General features: G+C 35.3%; 1 protein-coding gene across 6 annotated transcripts; it reads right to left on the bottom strand.

Moving 5' to 3' along the window:
- Positions 1 to 3060: 3060 nt before the first annotated feature.
- Positions 3061 to 26722, bottom strand: LOC113428537 (Y+L amino acid transporter 2-like). 6 transcript variants are annotated; one of them, XM_026691117.2, is made up of 10 exons: positions 26598 to 26722; positions 15242 to 15763; positions 13420 to 13545; positions 12308 to 12452; positions 11963 to 12086; positions 8836 to 8939; positions 6754 to 6850; positions 5836 to 5985; positions 5126 to 5309; positions 3061 to 4085 (listed from the first exon to the last, which is right to left on the bottom strand). In XM_026691117.2, exons 2-10 carry the CDS (start codon positions 15744 to 15746, stop codon positions 3994 to 3996), a joined length of 1527 nt encoding a protein of 508 aa, XP_026546902.2. In that variant the 5' UTR covers positions 15747 to 15763; positions 26598 to 26722; the 3' UTR covers positions 3061 to 3993. The 6 variants fall into 6 exon arrangements, with proteins under 6 accessions (XP_026546902.2, XP_026546881.2, XP_026546895.2 ...); XM_026691096.2 differs by lacking the exon at positions 26598 to 26722 and adding an exon at positions 20893 to 21161; XM_026691110.2 differs by lacking the exon at positions 26598 to 26722 and adding an exon at positions 20939 to 21104.
- Positions 26723 to 27039: the final 317 nt, after the last annotated feature.

The following is a 27039-nucleotide window of genomic DNA, read 5'->3' as shown; positions in this document are numbered from 1 at the left end:
TTGATCTCTGATTAACTGTTCACTCTACATAACTGTGCAAAGCTCTTTTTGTCCTGTTGAGAAGCAAAATTATGGATATAGCTAAACTACCAATCTTGCAACCCAGCTGGTTCCTGCACACCACAGTTGAAATCTAGGTGCTAATTTTGCGCTTTCTGTCTCTTTCTTTACACACACAAACACACACTTACAGAATAAAAGATAAAATAAAAATTGAAAATAATAATAATAATTAATAATAATAATAATAATAATAATAATAATAATAATAATAATAATAATAATAATAATAATAATAATAGAGTAGTTATTTGAGCCTCTTGTTTCTCTGCAAAACCTGAAAGTCTTTAGTGTAGTCAGAAGACAAATCAAAATCTGTAAGCAAGGTAAAATATACTTACACATTTTGGAGGTCCTTGATGCTCTCTGAGCTTGGCTATTTTCTTGCAGACATTTCATTACAACTAGGTAACATAATCAGTGCTAAAAGGGAGTGGGGTTTGCTCTCATATACTAGGGAATCTGCCCCACTGAGTTGGATGTGGACATGCTCCCGATTCTTTCCCTTAAACATCCCTATCTAATGGGACCTAGGAAGTGCATCTTCTCTACAGCTGCCCCTGCCCTGGGGAAAGACAACATTCAAGCTATTCTTAATTTTACCCTTCTGGCAATATTCCTCTGGGGTTGACATAGCCCAACATTACCAAATATAAATTTTAATCTGGATCTTCTTAGTCATATCCAACACTAGCACAAAACAACCCCAAGGGGATACATTTCCATTTTTGAATATAATACATGAATCACTATTACTGCTAAAGAGGAATCAGGAATCAGATTTATACAGATATACCTATGCACAAAAACAATGATCTATCAAAGTAGAAATATACAATCGGAGTTATATTACTGTGCAAATACATATAGACATTTGTACATAATCATTTTCTGAAATTCCTTTCTTGCAGTAAAATAACTTTTCTGTTCCATCATATAATGTGTGACAAATTTGTTATCATAGGACCATTCTGTATATGCTTTTATCTGCCAATTTTGGTCTTTCATTTCTTTCCAGAAGGCTACTTTTCCTTTATTACAAAGAAAACATTACACCCATTTCTCAAAAGTTACTCAGTGTTCTCATAACCTTAATAGGAATCTGGCAACAAATGAACTTTTCAACAGTATTATTAATGATAAGACTTCTCCCACTGTATAATATTTTGTGTTTGATAAAGAACTCATTATTTATCTAGATACAACATATAGTATTCTATGTTTGAGGATTTAGAACCAATGATTCTGGGTCAATTTCACTCTTCCTTTCTTCCTTTCTCTTTCAGTCCAACTGTGCAGCTGAGTGAACAAAGAACACCTTCAAGGACTAAAAACAGACAGGATGGACTAAAAGATATTCCATAGTTAAGTACAATACTGATATATAGTTTGGCTATAATAGGGGTGTCAAACATCATATGATGTATCACAACTTTTTCCCCTTCGCTTAAACTGGGCATGGGCGTGGCCAGCGCATGACAGCCCTGGGCTATAAGATCATTTAACTACTTTGCAATAAGACTGGTTGCACATCTTACCTATTTAAAAAAGAAATACTAATCCATAGAAGAGAAAAGAATAGATCAGAAAAAAGAGGAATGTCAGAAATATACTTTCAAGAGTGAAAATGAATGCCTTTAAGTTTGGTTGAATGACTAGATTGTTTTAGCATTACCTACCATTGTTCATTTCTGTCCCAATCACTGTGAGAAACATCCTTTAAAACATTTTTTAAAAGCCCAATCAAATTGTGAGATTAGTAGGAAGAAATATTTAGTATTTAGTATTTATTTGATTTGTCAATGGCTTACAAGATACAGGCATAAGAATAAACATAGTTTTGAATACATGAGATAGATAGTTATAAGAAGAAGAAAAAGAAACAATAGGACAGGGACAGTAGGCACGATTGTTGCACTTATGCACACCCCTTACAGGCCTCTTAGGAAGGGGGTGAGGTCAATAGTACACAGTCTAAGGTTAAAGTTTTTGGGGTTTGGAGAAGAAACCACAGTCAGGTAGAGTATTCCAAACATTGACCACTCTGTTGCTGAAGTCGTATTTTCTGCAGTCAAGTTTGGTGCAGTTAACCTTGAGTTTGTATCTATTGTTTGCTCTTGTGTTGTTATGGTTGAAGCTGAAGTATTCATTGACAGCTAGGACATTACAATGTATGATTTTACATACTATATTTAGATCAGACCAGAGGCGGCGTAGTTCTAGGTTTTCTAGGCCTAGAGTTTCAAGTCTGGTGGCATAAGCTATTCTGCAATGAGTAGAGGAGCGGAGAACTCTTCTTGTGAAATATTTCTGGACTTTTTCAATTGTGTTAATATCAGATACATGATATGGGCTCCAGACTGATGAGCTGTATTCAAGTATAGGTCTAGCAAATGTTTTGTATGCTTCAGTTACTAGTGTGATATTACCAGAGAAGAAGCTACGTAGGATTAGATTAACAACTTTTAATGCCTTTTTGGCTATGTAGTTACAGTGGGCTCTAGCACTTACATCATCAGAGATGAGTACTCCAAGGTCCTTGACAGAGTTTGGATCCTCAGCAAGGTCATGACTATTTAGCTTGTATTTTATTTTCTGATTTTTTAATACCTAAATACCTAAATGGAACTCCACAGATTCTTTTATTCTCCAGAAAAAGATTTTGCATTGAAGTATAGCATTTTACAAATTGGTGTAAAACTATCATAGTATCATTTTTTTTTCATGAGTTTATCTAAAAAGTGAATTAAGGTAACATCACTCTATTTTAGTGGTCTAGAGGAAATAAGAATAAAGCATATTTTAAGTCCAGCAGAATGTGATATTTTATAAATTTGCATATGTTGAACAAACATCCCTGTATAAATTTCAGATACAGAATTTTATAGGGAATCTTTTGAATTAAATTCATTTTAGTTCTGTTCCAGAAAAAGCTTTACACACTCACAAATTCTGGGAATTTTGATTCTTCAGTTATGTGTACAATGGCACATAAAGCAGTTATTTAAAACTCAGGTTTATTCAAAACTGAAGTAAGTTTGACAGTCATCTATCAATAGAGCATGCATTTTTTAAAAATATATAAAACATTTGGACTGAATGAAAATAAAAATGTTGATTGAGGCGTGCACATACAGTATTTTACAATATTGCAGAAAATTGAAGATTTAGAAGAAAATATGATAGTGTGGCATACATAGTTCTCACTGATAGCCTGGTACTGGTGTCATAACTGTTATTTACAGAATCACTACTAGAACTCCTGATATGTCAACAGCTCTCATTCCTCTTCTGAAGATGCTGCTAACAGCAAGGTTCTTTACTAATTATATTTTTTTCATAATATATTAATCTTGCAGGGGAAAAGGCACACTGTGGTATAACAGTGACAGTAACACTTGATGTTTCAATATTGTGTCTAAACATTAGGCACCAGTACAAAGACATACAGTGTCTCCACTGGTACCCTTCATGGATTTGACTCAGTGGCACAAGATGAACTCCACTGATGCAGACTAATTATATTCATCCACCAAATAAATTGGACACCTTCCATCTGTAAAAGAGAATGCCTTAGAATTTTCAAGGATGAACCTGAAAGTTGATGTCTTTAAGTTTGACTTCCTGCCATTATTTTAACTTTTCCTTTCTATTTTGTTGCTATCTATGTCATTTTTCTGGGAAACTCTAAATCCCTAGCATTTGCTTTGATACAATGGACTGCTTATTTTAAAAACAATCCATAGGGATATAAAAAAAATCTCTTAAATTGATAACAACATAGAAAAGGTGGATAAAGTAAAATAGTCTGGGGGGAAAAAATCCAGCAAAATGTTGCACAGTACAGCCATACATTTCTTGGTTTGTTCTACAGCACAAAGGAGTATTTCCAGCTGTCTGGATGTGTAAAGTCTAGGGATTGTCCAAATTAGTCTACTTTGCTTTGCTTTCCAGTGTCTCTGTTTCAGGGTCCATGTCTGTCAGACAGCAACAGAATAACTTCTGAACATACTGTGTAGTGGTAGCTGCAAGATAAAATAAAGTCACCATATTATAAAAATAGGAATTACGTCAGCATTATTGGAATTTCTTATGATGTAAAAGTGTTCATTAACATGACAAGCCTGCTTTTTATAACAAACTGGTTACTGATATTTGATATGAGATAGGGATACAATTTTTTTTGGAAGTTAAAGGAGAGAGAGAATGAGGAGGACTGCATTATTAAAACAAAAAACAAAACAGGGCAAAGTGAAAACAAAAGATAAAGACCAAAATTTAATTTTATTCAATCTAACTTACATTAAATTTTAACTACAGTTAAATTAACCAAATATGGTTTAAAAAAAATATTCCCAGCTTTCATTTTTTCCCTTCATTAAAAGTTATGATTTAATGGAACTATTCTGAGGAACTGTGTGCAAAGTTTTGTTAGGAAGGATGTATATGTGTTCTAGGACCTTGGACGGTTGATTCCCTCATGGAGGGGTATCTGGCTGGAGGTGTCAAAAAGTAAAGCTATTGGAAAAGAGTAATGTACTTAAATGAGATGTTTTATTTGTTTTGTTAAGCAGTTTTTAGAAAAGATGTTTTATGTTCTTATGTTTTATGTTTTTTTTGTCTGTGTATTGTCTTTGAAAATTAATAAAATTTGTTATTAAAAAAAAAAAAAAAGTAAAGCTATTGTGTTCAAAACTGAAGTAGATTCTTGGATGAGAAATGAAATCTTTTCAATGAAAAGACTAAGAAGTTCAGTTGCCTTTTGAAAAGCACTTTTGGGAGAACCACGACCTGGATGATTGAGAATCTCCATAGACATAAGTTATTGTGATAGACAGTCAAAGCATGTGGATTTCAACTGCATGTTGAGGTTGCCATTCTGTCTATTTTGCTCTCTAAAGGAGATACCAATATCATTATATGGATAAGAGTTAAAGTAAATACAAATTAATAGCTCGTGATTTCATCCATGTTAAGATTACTCCATCCATCCCTTTTAATCTTTAATATAACATATGGACAATATACATTTGCAAAATTGTAAATAAATGATGTAGTTTCTTACCAGAAAGCCAATGAAGATACCGAGGTCTCTTTTCTATTGGTAAATAAACTCCCAAAAAGTAAGCAGGAATTCCAGAGAGTGCAATGCCAATTCCAATAACAGAATTGATTGTATCACTATACAGAGGTACTATAACAAGGAAAACTGTGCATATGCAATATACAATGGGAAAGAAGAGACTGAGCTAAAAATAAAAAAGAGAATTCTAAGTTAAAGTGCTTCTGAAAAATGTTCTGATTACTATAACTCTCACAATTTCAAGTAAGCTTTTCTATAATTGTGTTTCATATCCCAGAAAAAATATTTATACCCACGGCAAAGAATATTTCTTAGTGCATGATTTGAAACAACAGTAACAAGAACAACCTGATCTCCACTTTGATCCAGAAGCCAATTTAACAGATAAAAAGTAGATATCAGAAATATTTTGTTTGCGTCTCAAATAATGGGCTCCTAAACGGGTTACCACATCAGAATTGCAAAGATCTAGGCATGACTACCTAACACTGAAAACATTTAGAAAATGCTAGTTCTTTGTTGCCACCCAGTGAATATATACATTTTTGCAGCCTGGTTGTTTTTTTTTTTTTGCCCTATAAGCAAAACGTTTGTGGTTTCATAAATGGAATTGTTCACAGAGGCTTAATATAAAAACTAGAACTATATAATAATGGTTACAATTTTAAGCTTTAATTCCCTTATGCACTTACTTTAATGGGCCTTGGTCTATCTGGCTGGATATGCCTTAAATATATTAATCCTGCAATGGATAGTCCGACAAAGAACCAATAGCTGAAACAGTAGTAATTTATCAGGAGAAAGACATCTTCCACAAGGAGATAAACCAAAGTCATTAAACCCTATCAGGAGATAAAAGAGAAAGAATGAAGTGTAAAGATAGGAGGGGGGGAATAAATATGCTCTGAATCAGTGTTTTCAACTTTCAACAACCAAGTTCACAACTTTAAGATATATGGACTTCAACTTCCAGAATTCCCCAGCCTGCTCTAAATGATACTTAATCACTGATTTGTCTCAACTGATGCCTTACAGTTTCCCAATTTAGTCTCTCCATTGCTAGCAACTTTGACTAGATAAAGTGCATCAATTCAAGGCTTCTTTTTGTGCTAGTTGCCCTTGAACTTGACAATGAAAGAAAATATGTGGTCCCAATCCCCAGCCAGATGCTATAGAGCAGGGCTGTCAAACTTGCAGCCCATGGGCCAGATGGGTCACGTGCTGGCCACGCCCACACCCAGTTTAGCGAAGGGGAAAAAAGTCCCAATTTGTCATGTGATGCTGCCATGCTGACACAAGTTTGACACCCCTGCTATAGAGTTACATTTGGGAAGTTTCTTTATGTATGTTGTTGCTGACGGTTCTTGCTCTTATTTTTTTTATAAAATGGCCTGAGAATAATTTGACTAGAAGTCTTATACACAACTTCAAAGACATACCACTAAATCCAACCAGTCTTCAAAACAGACATGAACTGGGTACTATTGTGACTGCATGAATAATGCCTATATATTAAGTTTGTGAAAATAAGTTGCTTGGCTCAGTTATAAATATATGAATCTAGATTTGAAAATAAGCACTTTCTTCTCGTATGCTTTATCATTACTTACATTAAAAACAAGAGCAGGAACAGGGGTGAAACATTTAATATGAATTAAGCTCAGGCTATCAGGGAGATGTCCTTCTCTAGCTCCAACATAAAAAAGTCTATCAAAAGTGAGAAAAAAGTATGAGTATATAATTCTATACATTCACAATAATATTTATGTAAATCATAGCGTAACAGATACTTCCTCTTCCTCCTCCCCATTTAAAATAATTTATAATTTTAATTTTGTTCTTCTTCAGAGAATTCAGAATCGAACATCATTACTGTTAAGTATGGTCGGTGGGTCCCATAAGAACGAGGCGCGAGTAGTGAACAACAGCTCTTTATTTAACAGGAAATATACTCAGACGAAAACCCTAGCGCGCGGCAGCTCTTTTTATAGAGCTGGCCGTGGCTAGGCAGCCAATGACAGTTCTTTGAGTTTGCCGTGCTTGGTTTTAACCAATCGCGGCAAACCCTATACGAGCCAATTGGGAGTGTTTACAACGTCCAATCCCAGTCCGGCTTTTCTGGGCCAATAGGAATGCAGGTCTTCAATCCTGCTAATATGGAACAATTACAATATTCTTTGTTTAAATAAAATATGAAATCGCCACTATCAAAACTAGTAGATTGGAACTTCTTTGGGAAGCTGACATGCCATTGCTTTAAAAATCTCTATCTTGTAACCCCCTATTGAATCTCAGGGTAAATATAAATGACTATAAGAAATGCATTCTTATAGTCAAGATAGTTATACAGTACGTAGAAGAGTGAGATTCTTCTTGAAACATTACTTCCTTTTCTAATCATTTTCAGAAATTGCTTGTTAATTGCTTTTCAGCTATTAGGAACAATTCGATGACAAGCTTTATAGCACCAGGCAAATTTCATTCAATTCTTAGCAAAATACATGTTAAATTCAAATTTAAAAACTATTTTTTTCTTTTGGAATAAATAGCAAAAGGATTATTAGAACCTTGAAAGTTACAAATTGACTAAGGGTCTGGTGGAGTTAAAATAAGATTTTGGAATTAATTATAGGTATCCTTGTTATTTATCCTTTTAAAGGCAGGATTTCAAAACAACTTTAAAAGTTGGACACTAGAGGGAACCAGAAGGAAGAAAAAACAATTTCAGCTTCATAGCAATATTAATAAAAGAAACAGCTTTTAGCTGTCTAGTTCAAAGAAAACACATGGTTGCTTCTTGAGCCATTTCCAGGAATTAATGAATGAGCAGAAAGCACTATGGTGGGAATATTAAAAGCACACATTACCATAAATTTCTGGGCTGATAGTACAATAAATTTCTGTGGTATCCTGAAATTAAGTCTCTTTAACCCAGTGTCCCCCCAACAAATATATTGGTTTTCAACTTCCACAAGTCTCAGCTAGCATGGCTGTTGCATACAAAGTTGGCCATGCTGGTTGGGGATGATGGAATTATCAAAGATATAGCACCTGATCCTTGTAACAGGCCTTTCCTAAAATGAAATTTAATTTTGCTATCATATTGATATCTGATAGTTTGAGGGAAAGGAACAAGGAAGAGAGTATCTTAAGAGAAAAAGAGTGATAACAAAATAAATTTCACTAAATAGGAGTATTCTGTGCCATTTATTTATTTGTTTGTTTGTTTACTTATTTATCATTACACAGACAATTTAATAAAATAGCACCCCACCCCCCGAAAAGATAGAGAATGTTGGTAACATTCTCATGGGTAGAATGTGGTGCTTTTTCACTTATTCAGTAGGCTGCAGGGTACATAAGAATAAGAATTGCTTAATTTTCACAGTAATTTCTCCAGTAATTTTCAACTTATGGTGGCTTCAATTAAATTCCAAGAGAGGATATAAACTTGCCTCCTCTTGGTCTTTTGACTAGTAGTGCCTCCTACCCTTCATAGGTTGCTGGAAAACTCTTTCCCCTGGGGAAAATTCAAGAAATGATCCATCCAGTTTCTTTTCCTAAAAAGTCTGATGGAGACTTTTTAGGAAAAGCTGTTTATGCTCAGCATTACATTGCACAACAGAAACATTTATTAAGAATTGGCTACTGAGTTATCAGTCCATTAGTACCCATTTTCTAGTGTCTCATACCTTGAAGCTGCAATAATTGATGAGTTTAATCCTCCATAACAAGACATTGCCACTGCAATAGGGATGATCCATTTAGCATGGCTAAGAGCTTCATTACCAAATGTCTGCAACAGAAAAACACAGAAGAAAAGATTCATTCATCTAGTTTCCCTGTGTCTGGTTAATTGACTGCATGAAATTTAAGTTCTAGCATAAAATTATAGCCAGTGAGTTCTGACAATACCAACATCTTGGCAGAGCTTTTGAATTTAGGTATCTAACATGGACAACTAGATTTCTAGTGATTAAGTAATAAAAGACAATAAAGCTAGAAAAGAATTATCATGATCTGGTAAGATTTTTTTATAATCATACGAGAATTTTGTAAAGTCCCAAACTTCTTCTAGGTAGCAAAAGAAATAATCACATACCTTGTTTGCTCCTGCCCACCTAGCAGTTTGAAAGCATGCAAATGTGAGTAGGTTAATAGGTACCATTTTGGTGGGAAAGTAAAGCATTCCATGTACCTTTGACATATAGCCATGCTGGCCACATGACTATGGAAAATGCCTTTGGACAACACTGGCTTTGTTGGCCAAGAAACAGAGATGAGCACCTTGCTCTAGAGTCATCCACAACTGGATGATCTTTACCCTTATTTGTTTTACAGCAAACTTTCCTAACATGGTGCTTTCCTGAAGTGTTGGAACTACATGGTCAAGAATTCCCAACTATGTTGCAAATAATGTCTTATCTTTATATTGCCTGGGAATTGTAGTCCAAACTGTATCAAGAGGTGACCAGGTTAAAGATGCATTTCTAACAGTTCCATAAGATATGTATATATTGTATATGATACAGGGAAGAATAATCAACATAAAGGAGAATATTTGTTGCTCAGGGTTGAAATGGGGGGTTCTTGGTGATCTCAGAGCTTGGTTGTTTTCTTGCAGACATTTCATTACCTAAAGTAGGTAATGTAAGCAGTGCATTGATGATGTTACTTAGTTTGGGTATTGATACATCTGCAAGAAAACAACCGAAGTCTAAGAGCACCAAGGATCCCTCAATAATCAACGTAATGTGAGTGAAAATAAGGAGAAAATCAACAATACTGAGTACTTATATGCATTAGGTATGTTGTAGAAAATATAATTTGGTTCTACCACTTTAAATAAAAGCTTTCCCTGAGCGATAATGAGGTATTCTTATGAGCTAGTTATACCTATGAAATAGAAAGTTGTTTTTCAGTGTGGTTGTGACCAATAATAAAGCATCCATTGGCCAAAACACAAACCAGAGATTGTGCGTATCAGTTCCTCCAGCCCTGGATTCCTATCATTCTGTTGTTGTTATGGTTGTCCTAGACAGATGGATAGCCGAACTTCTATACAGCACACCAATCATTTTATAATACTTATGGGTCTCATGTGGAACCCAGAACCATTCTTAGGATGACAATAATACATACTAAATTTTTGTTTTGCAAAAAGTCAGCTGTAAATTTTAATTATTTTGTAAAGAAGATAATAATTTATTATTTAATATCACTGTAATAATGTACATAAAAATGAAAAAAATAAACCAAGCTTAAGGAACCTAGTGGGAACCTATTGGCAACATAATGCTGACGGGTCTTGATATGAAGTTGATATTTCTGTTCTGCTTTCTAGCAGTATTCCACTTCAGTGTTCGAAGGTCAGATTGACCATGCTGTAATTCGAAAGAGATGTTTTTGAATCAACATTGGATTTGAGTGTTGGATGAGAAGCAACAATTCATGGGAAAGGAGTCCTGTGTCTCCTTCTATTTATGTCCTCTGTTTAAGGTCCATGGAACTTACTGCTCTAACCCAAGGGTCAAAGTATTCCCAAAGAAGATCATTTGATAGCTTCCAAAATATGGGTTGCTCCTTCAGAATAATAACTCACTTTAAAAGTAAGACTCAGCCTTGCTAATTCAGAATCAAGAGGTTATATTTGCAACGTGGTGATAATGTTGCTTAGTGATAATTTCTAACAGCTTCCTTTCTAATTCCCAGATCCTTAGTTCTTAACTATTGCTCTTCTACATGTTCTGACTAATTTCTCTATCTCTATTTTTGTCCCTTAATCACTGATAAAAGTATCTAATTTTGTTTCAAAATACTCAAGCTTCAAAGATTGCAAAATATATGCAAATATATCTCATTTCCATATTTACTATCTACAATTTTAGTTCAGAATTATACTCATAATAAATTCTATCACTTGAAAACAAGGAGGCCTTGCTATATCCATAAATTGGCATTTCATAAATCTTTAAAAAGCGGGTAACCAATGAATTGTGTGCAGCTCTGAGCATCTAGCAAAACCTAAGATTCATTAGCAAATGATTGCATTTTGCTATATTTGAGACCATGGGGGAAGCGGATGTTCAGTTTACATGAAAATAATGGTTTGTTTATCAGGTGATTTTTGCTTGCATTTGCACCCTTAAACAATTGCAATACCTCTCCTACCTCCAATGGGCCAAAAAAGATTCAATCATCTAGTTCTAGAGATACTGAAAAATTACTAAATTATCTGGCTTTCCTGCAGCTCGAGGTTTTCTACTGCAAATACTGATTCTTGTGTCAAAGCATCTAAGAAAATGAGCTAATACTAAGCCTGATGTATACTTCTATGGCTAAAAATCTAAAAGATTACTAAGATTTAAAATCAGCAAAGAGTGTAATTGATTTAGTCACATGCTGTCCCTACCCAATATAGATTTCCCATTGCAGTAGGAAATTCTTCAAGGGGATTTGAAAACATGAGAAGTTTGGTTCAGCAGCCCCTATAACATATGGGTCTGATGAAAACAATGCTGTGCCATTTCATCCTGTGCTTTTGTATGTGCTTCATGACATCATACACAGGTCCCAAAGAGATAGTGTTGCAGCACAATATCACAGTTTTTGTTATTTTGATGAAAGAAGCACTGTATTTGGACTGCATGAAAGGCAAGTGGTAAGAAAAATTTGTTTATTACTCAGGTCAGCCTTCTTCAACCTCCGTTCTCCAGATGCACTGAAATTCTTGGAGTTGCAATTCAATACATGTAGATTTCCTGAGATTGGGGAGGCTGCCCATCAGATGCACCCAACAATCTATAATGCACAACATACCACAGCCACGGCATCACTTGCTAAGAGAGCAGACATGTCCAACACGACATAGTAGGCCACATTGGTCAGCAAGTAAATAATAGTCACTATAGGCATTGATATTGCAATGGAAAGTGGAAGGTTTCTGAAAAAAGAAAGAAAGAAAGAAAAACAGCAGAATATATTAAATGCACCTGAATTAAGAATAAATTCAAAGGAATAAAGCAAATATTAATACAGTGGTTTATATAGGAATGTATCTTTCTATATTACTGACCTTACTCATATATATGTACATTAAAAAACCCATGACAGATGCAAAAAGAGGAGGAGGAGGAGATATATTTATCCAGCATAAACATATACCTTTCTGGGTTTTTCATTTCTTCAGTAACAAAATTCAATGTATCCCATCCAGAGTAAGAAAAGAGGGCAGAATAAAGAGCAAGTGCAACAAATCCTGCATTTGTTGTGGAACCTTCAAATGGTTCCTTGAGATTGTCAGTTTTTCCTGTGGAAACATCAGAAGTTTCAGGTTTTGTTTAAATTTAGGCATATAGGTATTTTGTATGTATTCAGGTAAAAATGGAGCAGAACTGAAATTATTCACTGTACAAAAATCATGGTAACATTTTCCCTTTCCATAACTGAATTCATAGTTGGTTATATTGCTTGTATATATTTTTTATCCTCCTGGGAAGCAAGTCTGTTCATACCAGCTTTCTGGCATCAGAGGAGAAAAGTCACAAAAGAACATTATTTAGTTATGTGAGCAAAGATACGCCACTTGGAAGCAAGTTCTATACGATGACACGTCTTTCCAATAATTTTCTTTAGTGGAGTTATTTTGTCCCCATTAGATTTAAAAAGAAAAATGAACTAAAATCAGCTCCCTGTTTGAAATATAAAATAAAAACTTGCATCTGGATTGCTCAATAATTATCTGCTCTAGTAATTATCTCCTGGCAGTATATGGTTAAAGGTATATTTGGAAATAATGATGGCTAAGATTTTGAACATAACAAAAAAATGGATTTCAAGAAGGATGGGATGCTGATGAAGGTTGTCTTATCCGGCCTTAAAAACTGAATTGTTTTGGTGTTTCCTGGTCTACAGCCTTAGGAATAATTATATAATATAATTTATTCAGTTGCAACCACAGATCTGCATGTATACACACACACACACACACACACACACACACACACACACACACATATACACACACACACATATCTATCTATCTATCTATCTATCTATCTATCTATCTATATCTATCTATCTATCTATCTATCTATCTATCCATCCATTCATCCATCCATCCATCCATCCATCCATCCATCTCTCATTGTGTGTGTGCATACACACACATGCACTTTCATACCGTAGAGCCAAAAAGTAAAGTCTGATTTAAAATCAATGTTTGCTTCTATCTACTATTTACTTTGCCATATTTATAACAGTAAGTTCATTCTTACCTTGACTAACTTTATAAAGGCCCACAGCTATGACCATGATAAGAGCCATCACTTTTGCATACGTGAAAAGATCCTGTACTCGGGTTCCCCACTTCACATTGACACAATTAATAAAAGTTAGGGAGCCTTACACAGGCAAAAAAAAAAAAAAAGGAAACAAAGATCATGAACTTTGTTAGAATACAAAATTTTAACAAATTTGCTAGAATTTAATTAGGATACAGAAGCTATTTGAAATATCTCTTTTTAACAGCCTGGCTGTTTTGTTTTTTGAAAGTGTAGGTGAATGTATTAAAGAACTACGGGTAATCCTTGTTTAGTGACCATATTTGGGACTTGGTTCATATATGCTATGAATCTTCCAAAATCCTCCAACAGTATTTAGCTGTTGCTAAATAAAATTACAATTGTCCTGTGACTGTACTTCAGCTTGCTTTTTTTAAAATAGACCCTTGAAGATCGTAAATGCAGGGATTAGTCATAAAGTTACTTTCGCATCAGCATCATAACTATGCACAGTCACTTAAAGAGGCAGTTGCTAAACAAGGACTAGCTATAAAGGTGAGCGCGCAATGCAGACCAAAAACAAATTTGCCAGCAGCATACAGATAAAAATGAGTCATCTCTCTTTCCTCCATATCCCTTCAGTGGGAGGCAGAAAGCAAAACAATTGGAACAACGTAAGCTATTCTTTAAAGAAAATATGATTTATATTTGATGTTTAATGGTATAATTTCTGAGCATGTTTAACCAGATTTGCCAGTTTTAGAATGGAAAGAATCTATCAATCAGATCACATGATGGCATGAAGAAATGCCATCCTAAACATCCTATTATTTCGCCATCAGGCTGATTAAGACAAATTGTAAGAATTTGTTACATTACTGCACATACTTTCAGAGAAATAAATCACAACGTGCTACACTTTTCAGTAAACATTGAAATGATTGCACATTTTTTTTTTGAATTCTTTCCTCAGGTATTTAACTTATATGGGCTTGGCAAACCTTTCTATTTCGTTTCAGTTTCCCATTTTTAAAGAGCAGAAATGCAAATGATATTATAGGGGTGTTGGGAAGGTGAAAAGAAGTTCAGTTTCAGTTATGTGCTGAATAAATATAATAATATAAAAATATGACCATTTTTAGATGCAAGGCCAATAACAGTGAATTGTCAATTTCTTGCTCAAAATAGCTGGAAGCCACCAGATTGCCTTCATCATGTAGATCACATGTACAAGTTATAATGCTGAGTTAAAAGACAAAGGGGGTAGACTCAAATTATTTTTAGATATAGTTAGTCCATTATTATACTACTTGATAATTTCTAACATGAAATATTGGTTCATATTCCAGGACAGCACATTTAACTCTAGCATATGGAGCTAAATAGTTGGCCTATGTATTTTAGATCTTGGCCATTCTAAATAATAACTTACTAGATTAGCCAATGCCTTTATATTCCAGTTTTCGGTCCTGTTTGGTTTGTCACATTTTATCACATTTGAAATCAATAATCAAGATCTAAAAAGGACATTCCCAATGAAAACCAAAATCTAAAATCCACTGCGTACACACTATTCCCTCTCTGACAGTTAACAGGAAACTATACCAAAAAAACGAAAAGTTTCATATTTAACTGCTTTCATCTTCAAATCAAATCTACTGAGCTAATAAGAATTTAGATTTTTTTTTCTGATAAAAAAGCAGATTCTATAATTTATTTGGCTCACTGTTTTTCCAGAAAATGAATAAAACATATTGAAATCTAAAACTGTACTATATAATAAATTATTGCATTGACCAAGTAAAATTTTACTTACAGATGCAGGCTGCTGCAATCAACCTAACTGCTCCATAGGGTGGCTCACAAAATGGAAATATTGGCTGAACAATATAATTAGCAAAAGTAATCGCTATGACTGCCTGAGTGGTAGGTTCAATGATTAACAAGGAAGACCATAGTCTGATAAATGCTATAAATCCTCCAAAAGCTTCAAGGATATAGGCATAGCTTGCTCCTGATTTAAGGATGGATGTCCCCAGTTCAGCATAACACAATGCTCCAAACAAAGAGAAGATCCCACCAATGGCCCAAAGGAAAAGTGCAAGTCCATACGAGCCGCTATACATCAATACACCCTTGGGTGATACAAATATTCCGGATCCAATCATGTTCCCTACAATTAAAGAAATGCCATTAAGCAAGCTGATTTCTTGTTTCATTTGCATTTTTTCCTTCTTGTTCTCTGCCACTGAGTCCAACTCCTGTAATTCATTCTTGGGTTTATGTTTTTTATTGCAACATGTTGTCCAAGGACCCGTCATCTTCAGTTAATCATTACCTGGAAATAAGAAGGAGAGAATGTTTTGTCTGGGGGGAAAAATGCAGAAACAAGGAATAGTTATACTGTAACACTTTAATTCCATGAAGGTTCATTTCTGATGTCTGTAGGCCAGGGGCTTTCAAATATGTTCAAGCCATTGAATATGTTAGGTCGGTAATAATAGTCACCACCACCATCATCTGGAACCCTAATCAAAACTCTTGTAATTAAAAAGTAGTTGCATTCAAGTGAATTCTTTGTTTATGTCCTTAATCTTTCACAGAACCCCATCAAGTTTTCATCCAAGTCTAAGGCTACAACCTCTGGTACTCCAGGATTTTTCCTATACATAATTACAACACATACCTGCAATGCATTTGTTTTATAAAATAAGAGTGCTTTGCTTGGACTGAGGACAGGAGAAGGAAGAAAACATTAAGTCTAAAATTCATGATTAGAAGAGCAGAAAAGTCTCCATAATAAAATTATTATTTTATAGTTCATGAAAAGCAGACTTTGAAACACAGATTCCAGACCTCTCTTAGGTTAAAAACAAAAGTTTAATGGCTTTGAAATACTAGTAAATACATAGTACATAGTATTACTGTGATTAATTATCACTGGAAGCCTAAGCAGTGATAGGCACCACATAAAGTTTAGCTATCACAGGTAGCCCTCGACTTACAACAACAATTGAGCCCAGAATTTATGTTGCTAAGTGAGAAATTTGTTAAGTGAGTTTTGCCCCATTGTACGACTTTTCTTGCCACATTTGCTAAGGCTGTAGTTAATTAACGCTGTAGTTCTTAATTTAATAACATGATTGTTAAGTGAATCTGGATTCCCCATTGACTTTGCTTGTCAGATGGTCGCAAAAGGTGATCACATGACCCGGGACACTGCAGTCATAAAAACGTCCCAGTTGTCAAGCATCCAAATATAAATAATGTGACCATGAGGATGCTGCAACAGTCATAAGTGTGAAAAATTGTCAGAAGTAACTTTTTTCAATGCAGTTGTAACAGTAACTAAATGAACTGTGATAAGTTGAGGACTACCTGTATTTTGTATAATACACATGGAAATTTAATTTGGAGAACTTTCTATTGAGATCACTGTGTACACTATACTTCTGCTGGCTGCTGGCTGCCTGCAATTTGGCAGTTCAAATCTCACCAGGCTCAACGTTGACTCAGCCTTCCATCCTTCCGAGGTTGGTAAAATGAAGACCCAGATTGTTGGGGGCAATATGCTGACTCTATAAAACCTCTTAGAGAGGGTTGTAAAGCACTGTAAAGCAGTATATAAGTTTAAGTGCTATTTGTATCCAAGATTTGACTCAATATTTTTTGAAGGCTATTAAAGTATTCCTTGCATTTCTACATGCGGAATATTACTGGTGGGATAATTGATTTGTTTTAGTGCTGCTAAAGTGGATCAGGGACAGCCCCTGGAAAATGTTGACCAGTCATTGTCTTTCAGGCAACCCACATGATTGGGATTAGGAGATATGAGCCATAGAAAGCACTTTAAGATCTCAAACAAAAGGTAGAATCTCAGTGCAATTGACAGTCATTTTTGCTTTGGTCATAATGCCAGGCTTGAGTAATAGATCCATCAGTTAGTCGATTCCTGTTGCAACCAATGGATCAACACTTGGTTGATCTGGAAAAAAGGCATTCCCTGCACTTGTAGGAAAACACTAAAAAGAAAAAAGTGAGGGATTTTTTTGTTACATCTGAGGAAACTCTATCAGATTCTGGAACATCAAAAATTATCTCCTCATCTGTCTTCCAACTTCCCAGTTTCAATCACTTGAGATAGCCATCTAACATTATTTTATTCTTGTTATTAATTATTTTTATTATAATGTATATAACTTTTGTGTGTTTATGTCTGTTTGTACACTGTCTAGAGTTGTTCTGTGAGGGAGAGGGGTGGTTTCTAAATGAGATAAATAAATGAAATAACAACTAATAAGCATGGCCTTGGAGTTAATCTCCACTTCCTCAATTTCTCTTCCTATTACACAACATAAAGTATCTTCTTTCAGCCAATGAAAACACTGAATAACCTCAGCTATCACAGCTTTTTTTTTTTCATATTGAGCATGAATATTGCTGGCCCGTAGACATTTTCTAATTCATGCATTTTGTATTTTATGCATTCCAGCTTTCCTTTTACCCAAGAGATTATAATTGGATTCTTATTATAACCCACAATGTAATTTGGTTCAGCATTTTTGGTGAATAAAGTCACTGAAGCTTGTTGCAGAAATCTTGATTAAAATAAGTGTGACTAACCTGATTTAAAATATAAGCCCAGCTATATTATCTCAAATTGATAGCCAGAATTACTTCTGTGGAGTTAGCCTGCCACAAGTAACCCGTGGTATGAAACTGTAGTTTCTTGATTTATTTTGATATTAGTGTATTACAACAAACAAGCCCCACAATACAGAGATTAACTCTGAGTTTACCAACTGGCAGCAATAACTCTACTCCTGAATGTTCACATTTGCCTTAATGACAAAAAGGAATAGCTAATAATCAATATAGGCCTTCACAGATTTTCTGTGCTAAAATGAAGAAATCAACATATTAAACATCCTGAAGAATGCAGCTAAAGCTATGTATAAAGAAGTTATTCCAGGTTAACTGTCAGCAGTTAACTGTCAGGGATTGGCGATAAATTTGTTCAGTTCATATTTGAATATGAACGCATCACATTTTTAAACTAATAAAATTCTAATTATTCTCCACATTTCTCCTGACTCCAAATTTTGCAATATATCCATCATTTTTTTAAAAAAATGCAATTAGGGTAAATCAATAGTAGGGTATATATGTAGCTCAGGGTTGAACTGAAGCTTGCAGACATTTAATTAACCAACTAGGTAACATCATCAATGTGTGTGAGTGTAGGATTTGCTCTCTGTTTAGGGAAAGTATATATTAGAAGGAAGTCTGCACAAAACTATTTTCAATCTTGTTTTTCTTGTTTGTGTGCCATCCTTCATACATTTGATTCAAAGAAAATTCAGATAATTCTTTAAAATCTAGTATAAAAAAATGTGGTGGGATATTTTCTTTCAAGTCAGAATAATTATTTATTATTATTTATCAGAATAATTACCTTGTTATTACAAAAACAGCCAAAGAAAGCCTACTGAAATGCATAAAATGATCTTTTGTAGGGCCCAATATTTTGCTCATTTTTCTTGAAACCCCCCCTGAAGAATTAAGCAGCAGAGTAAAAATCAGATGTATAGTATTTGAACCCATTAGATGATATTCTTCAGCCTGGCCTGGTGGGGGGGATGTACAGGTAGCATGTACAGGTATGGAGGGCATGTACAGGTAGGAGAAAATTAAGAAAATCAAATTATTTAGTGATAGTGATGATGTACTGTGTTTATTTGATGTGTGGTTTGATGAAATGATGAGAATAAACTGGGGCAGAATGACTTGTCCAAAAATGTGAAGAGCCTTTGCTAAATGAACATTAAAAGATTAAGATTAAACTAAAAACAACTTTTTTTTTTCATTCACAAAAAGTTTATAATGTGAACTAGCAATATCATTTGGTGTAGTTATATCACAGTTAAACCTCCCTTTAGTATTACTTTGCATTTTGTAATTACTACTTCAGTAAATATACAGAATGATTCCAGATTGCAAAAGAAATTATTTTAAAAATAATTGTGGTAGAGGAAAAATAAAAAAGTAAGACCAAAAGAAATGGATTTATGTTGTGGATGAAGATACATGCTATTAATAATAAATTAATAAATGGGATCCTTTTCTTCATAACAGCATCTATATAGATTTTTGTTGAATGAAGAAGTACCCTTTCTTATGAAAGGGACTGTAGTCCACAAAATTATATAATAATTTAGTTCATATTTAGGGTATCACAGGTCTGTGACCTGTGATCTTCCACTTTTCACTATCTTTACTACTTCAGTTGATGTCTGAGCCAGAACTCAGATTAAATTCTGTCTTCTCTTATCTCTTTGGTTCTTTGCTTCTTTCATTCCCCTGGGCAGAAACTTCTTTCTCTTCTCTGCTCTGATTCCTGGTCTGGTGAAGTTGATATTGCTTACTGTTGGTGCACAGAAAGAGAATATGTAGACTAGAAGTAGATCTCTATTTGTTTTGGAGTTCAACTCCTATAAGCCTTGGACAGTTTGTCCAATGGCAACGAACTGTGAGAATTACATCAGAGGAACATTTGTTTATCTGCTTTTACAGTACTGGGTGAGCTCATGGGACAGTTAAATAGATTTACAATACTAAACCGCCTGGCTGTTATGGTTTTCATCAAAACATTACGTAATCTTAGAAAACTTTCCTCAGAGATAGCATAAATTGCCCCAAGATTTTTCATCTAAAGCAAAGCACTTGTTCGAAATTCACAGCAGTGTATCTATAAATATTTGCTAGCTTGCTCATTGTGTTTGTTATGAATTGGCAATGAAACCTATGCAAAGTTCATTTGAGTTTACCACCTCTTGCCTACTTAAAGCAATATCTTCAGAAATAAATGGAGGTGAATCATCAGTTAGGGGTTTGCTACTTTTGACATTCACTTTAGGTGAGATGCCTATATATACAAATGAAATAAAACACTCTTAAAGAATGTATCATTAATGGAAATTCCTTTGCTACCATAGTTGGTGAATAATTAAAGGGTAGAAAAAATAGCTATACTAAACCATGTATGAGATCAAATATAGTACTGGAAAATAAGCTGAAGCAGACCTCAGTACACAATATAGCTATTGAGTTTGATGAAAAATAAGCTGTAAGAGAAGCGTTTGAATGGATGATGCAATTTCATATGCAGCGTCCTCTACCTCCTAATATTTCCTAGTGTCACACACCATGTTTCTGCTTATCTACAATATTGAAAAAGTTCCTCTGTTTCACTTTCTTGGTATTTACTCCATAGGATTACAACACACACTGACAGGGAATGATGGAAGCTGCAGACCAAAGAATCTGGGAAGGGCTAGTTGAGAAAGTATATTTCCCAATGAACATTTTTTAAAAAAAAAAATGTAATTTGAACAAGGTCCTCCCCTTGCTTTACCCTCTCATCCCTTCCTAACAACTAAAAATATCAAAAGGAAAAGTCTTTCCTACCTGAAATTAGTTGTTAAGGGTAAAAAGGAGTAATACGAAGGCTCACCCATGAACGATATCTTCCTTACTTTAGAGGGAAAGCGGCTGTAACTTCAGAAACGGAATAGTGATCTCACTCTAAGTAAGCAACAGAGCAAACAGCTGCTTGATGCAGAGTGGAAACTGATATGAATATGAATAGCCTCTTTGCTCTTTCTCTTCCCCCTTCTCTGAGCAGAGAATCCACAACGAGCCGCTGCTGCTGCTGCAACAACAACCAATAAAATAAACTCTCTTCCACTAAACTGCTCAAGTGTACTAATGAGCTGTAACTGTTGATGTTACACCATGCTTTAGTGTGTTATATACATTGCAGGAAAACTGTGTCAGTCTGTGGTAGCCAAAAAAAAAAAAAAAGAATTATAGGAATGTAGATCACAACAAAAGGAGTCTGGGTTTTTTTTTTTTGTAGCCCTTTCAGACTACTAAATTTCATTAAAAATAATAAGGCTTGTGAAAAAGAGCTGAAAGGGGGCTACCAGACTCTTGTTGTGTTCAGAATATCTCACAAAGGTACTGTACTTGCTAAAAATAAAAGAATTCAACAGGATCTGAGCTCATTTAAGGGAGGCTTTGCTTTATGTAGTCAGGGATCGGCTCCACATTCCTAGAATTATTAGTTGTTCCATTGATTTCAGTGTAAAATGGGTAATTTTGAATATTTTATACAACAGTGCTTCCTAAACCTTTTCCTTCATACCCCTAAACCTTTTCCTTCATTAACTGTTTATCAGAAAGTTGTTTTTAATCACTTATCAGAAAGTCCTTATGGCTGATGGGTTCATGGGTTCATGATGGGTTCACCCAAGACAAATCACTTTTATCCAATTTTGGGTAATCTACCCAGGTTTGAGAATAAATGTTAAGGAGGGTGTAAACATAAACCAACTTGTTTTAAGAGCAAGGAGTAGAACTAAGGCTAGATGGAAGAATGAGCAGAAAGGAATTCAATCATGAGTCACTAATTCAGAGTCAAAACCAGCCAAGCCAGAAGAAAAGATCAACAGTAAACCAACCTTATGACATAATAAGTCAGGGATCACAATGTAAGATATTATAATGGATGTATAATATTCTGATTCCAAAAAATCATCTGGGATTAGCTCCATGACTAACTGATCATTAGGCAAAACAAATGAAACCAGACTACTTTAGACAAATGTTCTATGTGCTTTTCTGAGACACAGGTGTCTACTCTAGCAAATAGGAATTAAATTTACTAAAAACATTCCTGAGCATAACAATTACCCAGACAGGACAAAATAGCCTAAAATGAGTCCCAGACTCATTGCTTAAGCTTAATAGCAGGTACTGGAAACAGTTACAGGAGAATGCAAGACCACAGAAGCAGAAACACACAGAAAATAGGGATAAAATTCAGGCAAGTAAGTAATAATGAAACAGATTGAAAGCATGGGTGTTTAAGAGTTTAATTAAGATGAAAATCTTATGCATTCACTGGTTTCACACAATAGCTAAATTTGTTTCTAGTTACATAGTTTGTAGTTTGACATGTTAATTCATTAATTTATTAATTACACTTGTTGACTGTACACTCAAAATGACTTTGGATGGCAACAGATTTAAAAACATAAAAAGTCAAACACATCAAAACCTTAACAAAGAAAATATGGTCAAACAGGTAAACAAGCATAATAATCATAAACCAACGCACAATGAGGCTTAGTTCAACACATGGAAAAATGCCAGATATTTAATGCTTGTCTAAAAGACAGCATCATAGTGGTAATCTAGCAAAAACTGAACATGATTAGGCCATATAAATTAAAACCATATAATCCTGCATAAATTGCCTCTGCAACCATGTGGGACAGACTGGGAAGAAGCTAATCACCAGTCTGCAAGATCATGAGCAAGCGAACTTATTGGTAGTCTCACACTGTAATGAACAAGGACATGCATTCAAGGTCCAATTTGGGTTAGTCACCAGGTCACCCAGGTTTGAGACCAGAAGACCATTTGATGAAGTGAGCTACCATCCTCGTCCCAGTTCTTGCCAAACTAGCAGTTTGAAAGTGTACAAATGCGAGTAGATAAATGGGTATCACTTCAGGGGGAAAATAACAGCTCTCCCTGACATCTGGCCACACGACCATGGAAATAATGAAACAGAGATGAGCATCACCCGCTACAGTTGGCAATGTTTAGCAGAGTAAAATCAGCATGGACTCCTTTACCTTTTTAATTTTTACCTTGTTCTGACTGTTTGCTTGTATTCAGTTTTGCAGATACTATAATTGTTGGCCGACAAAAATAGTCAGAGAAATGATTGAAGCCTGGGAAATGGGCCCCTTGTCAATCAATAGGAATACTGATTTACCACCAGTCTATCAGGTATTTAGGAGCCAAGGATGTAGTGGCACAAGGAAAAAACAATTAATGACTTAATAGTCAGCTACCAACATCCTAATCAACAACTAAAAGCTACATACAACCAGGAACTATATTCAGTAAACATAACGCATCTAATGTGCATATTCTGGAGAGAGAGACATTTCCTGATGATGGGCCAGAGCCAGAAAGCTTAGAATGGAGCCTGAACCATATAATGTTTAATATTTTTGGACGCACATAGCAATTATACTTGGTCAATTGAGATTTGGGATCTAGCATGTTATGTGAACTGAACTGTCTGAAAAACATGCAAGAGAATACTTCAACAATACACCAAGGGCTGGGTTATTTGAGTGACTGCCTCTCCTCAGTGACATCTACCTATCCCATCAAGACTGGGAGAAGAGTTTTGTTGTGGGTTCCATCCATCTGATGGGATCCAGGACGAAGGCCTTTTTCTGCTGCTGCACTTGTCCTATGGAACCTAATTCCCCCTGAGGTCAGGCTAGCCCTGACCTTGATGGCTTTCTGGAAGGTCTTGAAGTTTTGGCTTTGTTATTTGGCCTGGGGAATCAGTGAGTGTTGTGGAGCCCATAAAATGGTAGTACTGTTCTTGCAGTACAGTGCACTCCTGCTGACTGAACTGCATAGTTTTTAATGGCTTTAATGTTTTAAATCAGTGGCCCCCAACCTTTTGGGCACCAGGGACCAGTTTCATGGAGAGAGGTTTTTCCACAGACTGGAGGGTGTCATGTGCTGCCTACATCCCATGGATGGGGCTTCGCTTGTTTACGTGGCCTGGTTTCTGGCATGTTTGTGAGCCTATACCAGTCCACAGACCGGGGTTGGACACCCATGTTTTAAATTGTTTGTATGATTGCTTCAAGTTTTGATTTTTTGATGTTGTTTTAAATGTCAGCCACCCATAGTTGTGAATTTTAGGTGGGAAGCTTTAGAAATTGAATAAATAAAATAAATAAGATGCATAATAGGAAGATTATACTCTCAGTATAATGCCACAAGCAAAGTGAGTACTTCCCAGGGCAGTTGGAATTATCTTTGTTGATTTCAGCGAGAATCCACAAGGATGTAATTTACAGCATTATTAACTCGGAAGAATGGCTATTTTTTGTCAGCTATATCTCTGTATTTGTATAGATAACCCCATTTAAAATAGAAGTGGAATTGGCAATGAGTAAAGGTTCTATTTGCCTTCTTCATATCTGTGCTAATTTCAGGGAAACATACCTGTGTAAAACAATCTTCAAATACTTCAAAGAGTCTACTTGAATGCCTAACTTTTTGAATCCAAAGATAAAAATAAAAGTTCATCCTGAGGTGGTTTCAACAGGTTGCTGGCAGCTTTACAGATTGAGGTTGTGGTTGAGACATCTGGTTTGTGATCTCTACATATTATCCCTGTTAAGAAAGCTGTTGAAAACTGTTATGTACCCATACTTGATTTTACTGCTCTGTTCAGCTATACTTATTTGTATGATTGATTTTTATAACAATCTATTAACTCTGTCTTGAACTCTGTTAATAAGACCAAATCTTCTTTGTTTAGATAGTTCAAAAATGATATCATGTCCTTCCTCTTTTCTCAGGGTTAAACATCTAATTTCATCATTGCTGCTTGTAAAACTTAGTTTCCAGTTCCTAGATTCATGATCCTCATTGTTTTTCTTTGAATCTTTCTTAAATATATTTACAGAACAAATGTGCAGTTTATTCCAAACAAGCACAGAATATAATGGAATGTTAATTCTTTTTAATACCAACAGGTAAAGCTACCTGTTGACAATTAAGGTACTGAAGTGGTGATGTGGTTAATAGCATTTACTTTTTAGGACTGACAATCAACAATAAAACCCAATAGTCAAGAAATATATCATAACTAGCTTTTGATAAAACAGAAATGAAGCCTTGGAAAAGATATCTAGATGCTCCAATTTTAGAATTACGCAGGTAATGTTTTTCCATGTATTACTCTATGGAAATGAAAGTTGAATTTTAGAGAAGCAGATAGAAAGGTTTCTGACTAGCATTGATAGTATGGATAATGAAGGTATTTAGATTTATTAGTACTGAATATAATGAAAAGGCACAGAGAATTGGTGGGTTAGGGTGATTCTTGGGATGCTATGGCTGCGTTCCTTTATACAGTGAGGATCTGAAACAGCATTTTTGTAGAGTTATTAGAGTTTTTCTTCTCATGCTCCTAACTATGGTGCAAAGATACTGCACAATGTCCTTATAATGATTCTATTTCAACTCCAGTTAACAGTGGACACAAGTTAAATTTAACTTTAGCTGACCCATTTTAGCTGATTCCTTCTTTTGGCTATGGATATGACATGGAATGTTTTGTCAATAATATGGTGGATTATATGGTCAGTGACTGGGATCTGCCCAGCACCATTGGCAAATTTGGATCATTGTGACCATATCCTTTTCCATTTAGTCCTTTGGCACCATTTCCCAGGACTATTTATTTGAGCAGCAGGAGACTAACTGAAAAAGCACTGAAGTGGCTAATCAAAATGACTAACATATGGACCTGTATTCTCATTCACAATGCCACTGAAGCATTTGGTATCAAAGATTATTTGCCAGGTTTTCTTCATCCCATTCCATAATTCTCTCATAACAAGAATGGGTTTGATAACATTGACTGTAATTACTGGTTATTTTCCCTCTCCTGCTTGTTAACTTTTGTTTCATTTCTACCATCCACTTCATGTATCTCAATAGTGCTGAGTCAAAACAAGGGAGAAGGGAAAATTAGGAACACATTAAATTGCTTCAACCTTACTAGGATTTGAAAGTCAGAAAGATTCTAACTGTTGTAGTGATGACGGAGCAGTCACTGTTTTATCTTCCCAATGAACATGTCTTATTGGAGAGGAAGCAGCCTGGTGTCTCTGAGTTTTTGGGACTGAAGTACCTCCAGGTACTGTACCCAGTGAAAAGGAACTGTGAGAGCTGCAATCCAGAATACCTTGAGCATACCATATTATCCATTCCTGCCTTTTGGGGTGAAAAATGCAGTCAGCAATTTTATGTAAGGTTAGGAGGAGTAATGTGCAAGAATAGGGAATGGGTGTCCTTTTATATCTGATTACCCATAGCTGATTAACATTAGTCTTGCTGATATCCAGATTGATGACTTGTCTTCATTTCTTACAGAATTAATTCTTCCTAGCTTCATCCCAATGTCCCCAGGTGTCCAGAGATCACCCTTTGGACGCTATTTGAAGGTGCTTTCAAATTAATTCAAAACAACCCCAACATGTAAGGAAAAGACTTACGGCACATCGACTGACTAGATGTTCCTCGCAGTCATATAGTCCTTTATTTAGAGCGTGCTTGTTGGCATCCAGAGGCCAGAATGAAGCAAAGTACACAACAGCCAAAGAAGCGGAGTAGAAAAACAGCCCCTGTGGAGTGTCTTGTGAGCTGCAGTTTAAGAAGTTAATGAATGCTGGAAAACTGTGAGGCAGTCAAAACAAACCAGCCAGAGTCAAGGAATGCATTTGTATCCCTAAAGTCAAAGAGCAACTGGAAGCAGAGTAGCCATGGGGATATGACCTAAGTCAGTGAGGCCCTCCCTTGTTTTTATTCCCAGCATCTGCTAGTTATATTCCTAGCTCTTGCTTTCTCCAGTTCTTCCTCCTCCCTTCCCACTCCTTCCACATACCCTAATTGCTTGGGATTTTTTTTAAATAGTAACTAGCCCTAGAAGAATGCATT

The sequence above is a fragment of the Notechis scutatus genome, chromosome 3, assembly GCF_049901735.1.
Source record: "Notechis scutatus isolate UNSWTSFEM ecotype Mainland chromosome 3, rNotScu1.2, whole genome shotgun sequence".
Taxonomy (NCBI): Eukaryota; Metazoa; Chordata; class Lepidosauria; order Squamata; family Elapidae; genus Notechis; species Notechis scutatus.
The sequence above is the reverse complement of the archived record's forward strand: the minus strand, read 5'-3'. Positions and strand labels throughout refer to the sequence as shown.

Excerpts from the sequence above, each read along its gene's own strand:
- LOC113428537 (XM_026691117.2), bottom strand. The coding sequence starts at position 15,746 with ATGACGGGTCCTTGGACAACATGTTGCAATAAAAAACATAAACCCAAG. Across the intron at positions 5,986-6,753 it reads TTCCTGCTCTTGTTTTTAAT|GGTTTAATGACTTTGGTTTA; the intron begins GTAAGTAATGAT and ends ATCTCCTGATAG. Across the intron at positions 5,310-5,835 it reads ATAGACCAAGGCCCATTAAA|CTCAGTCTCTTCTTTCCCAT; the intron begins GTAAGTGCATAA and ends TTTTATTTTTAG.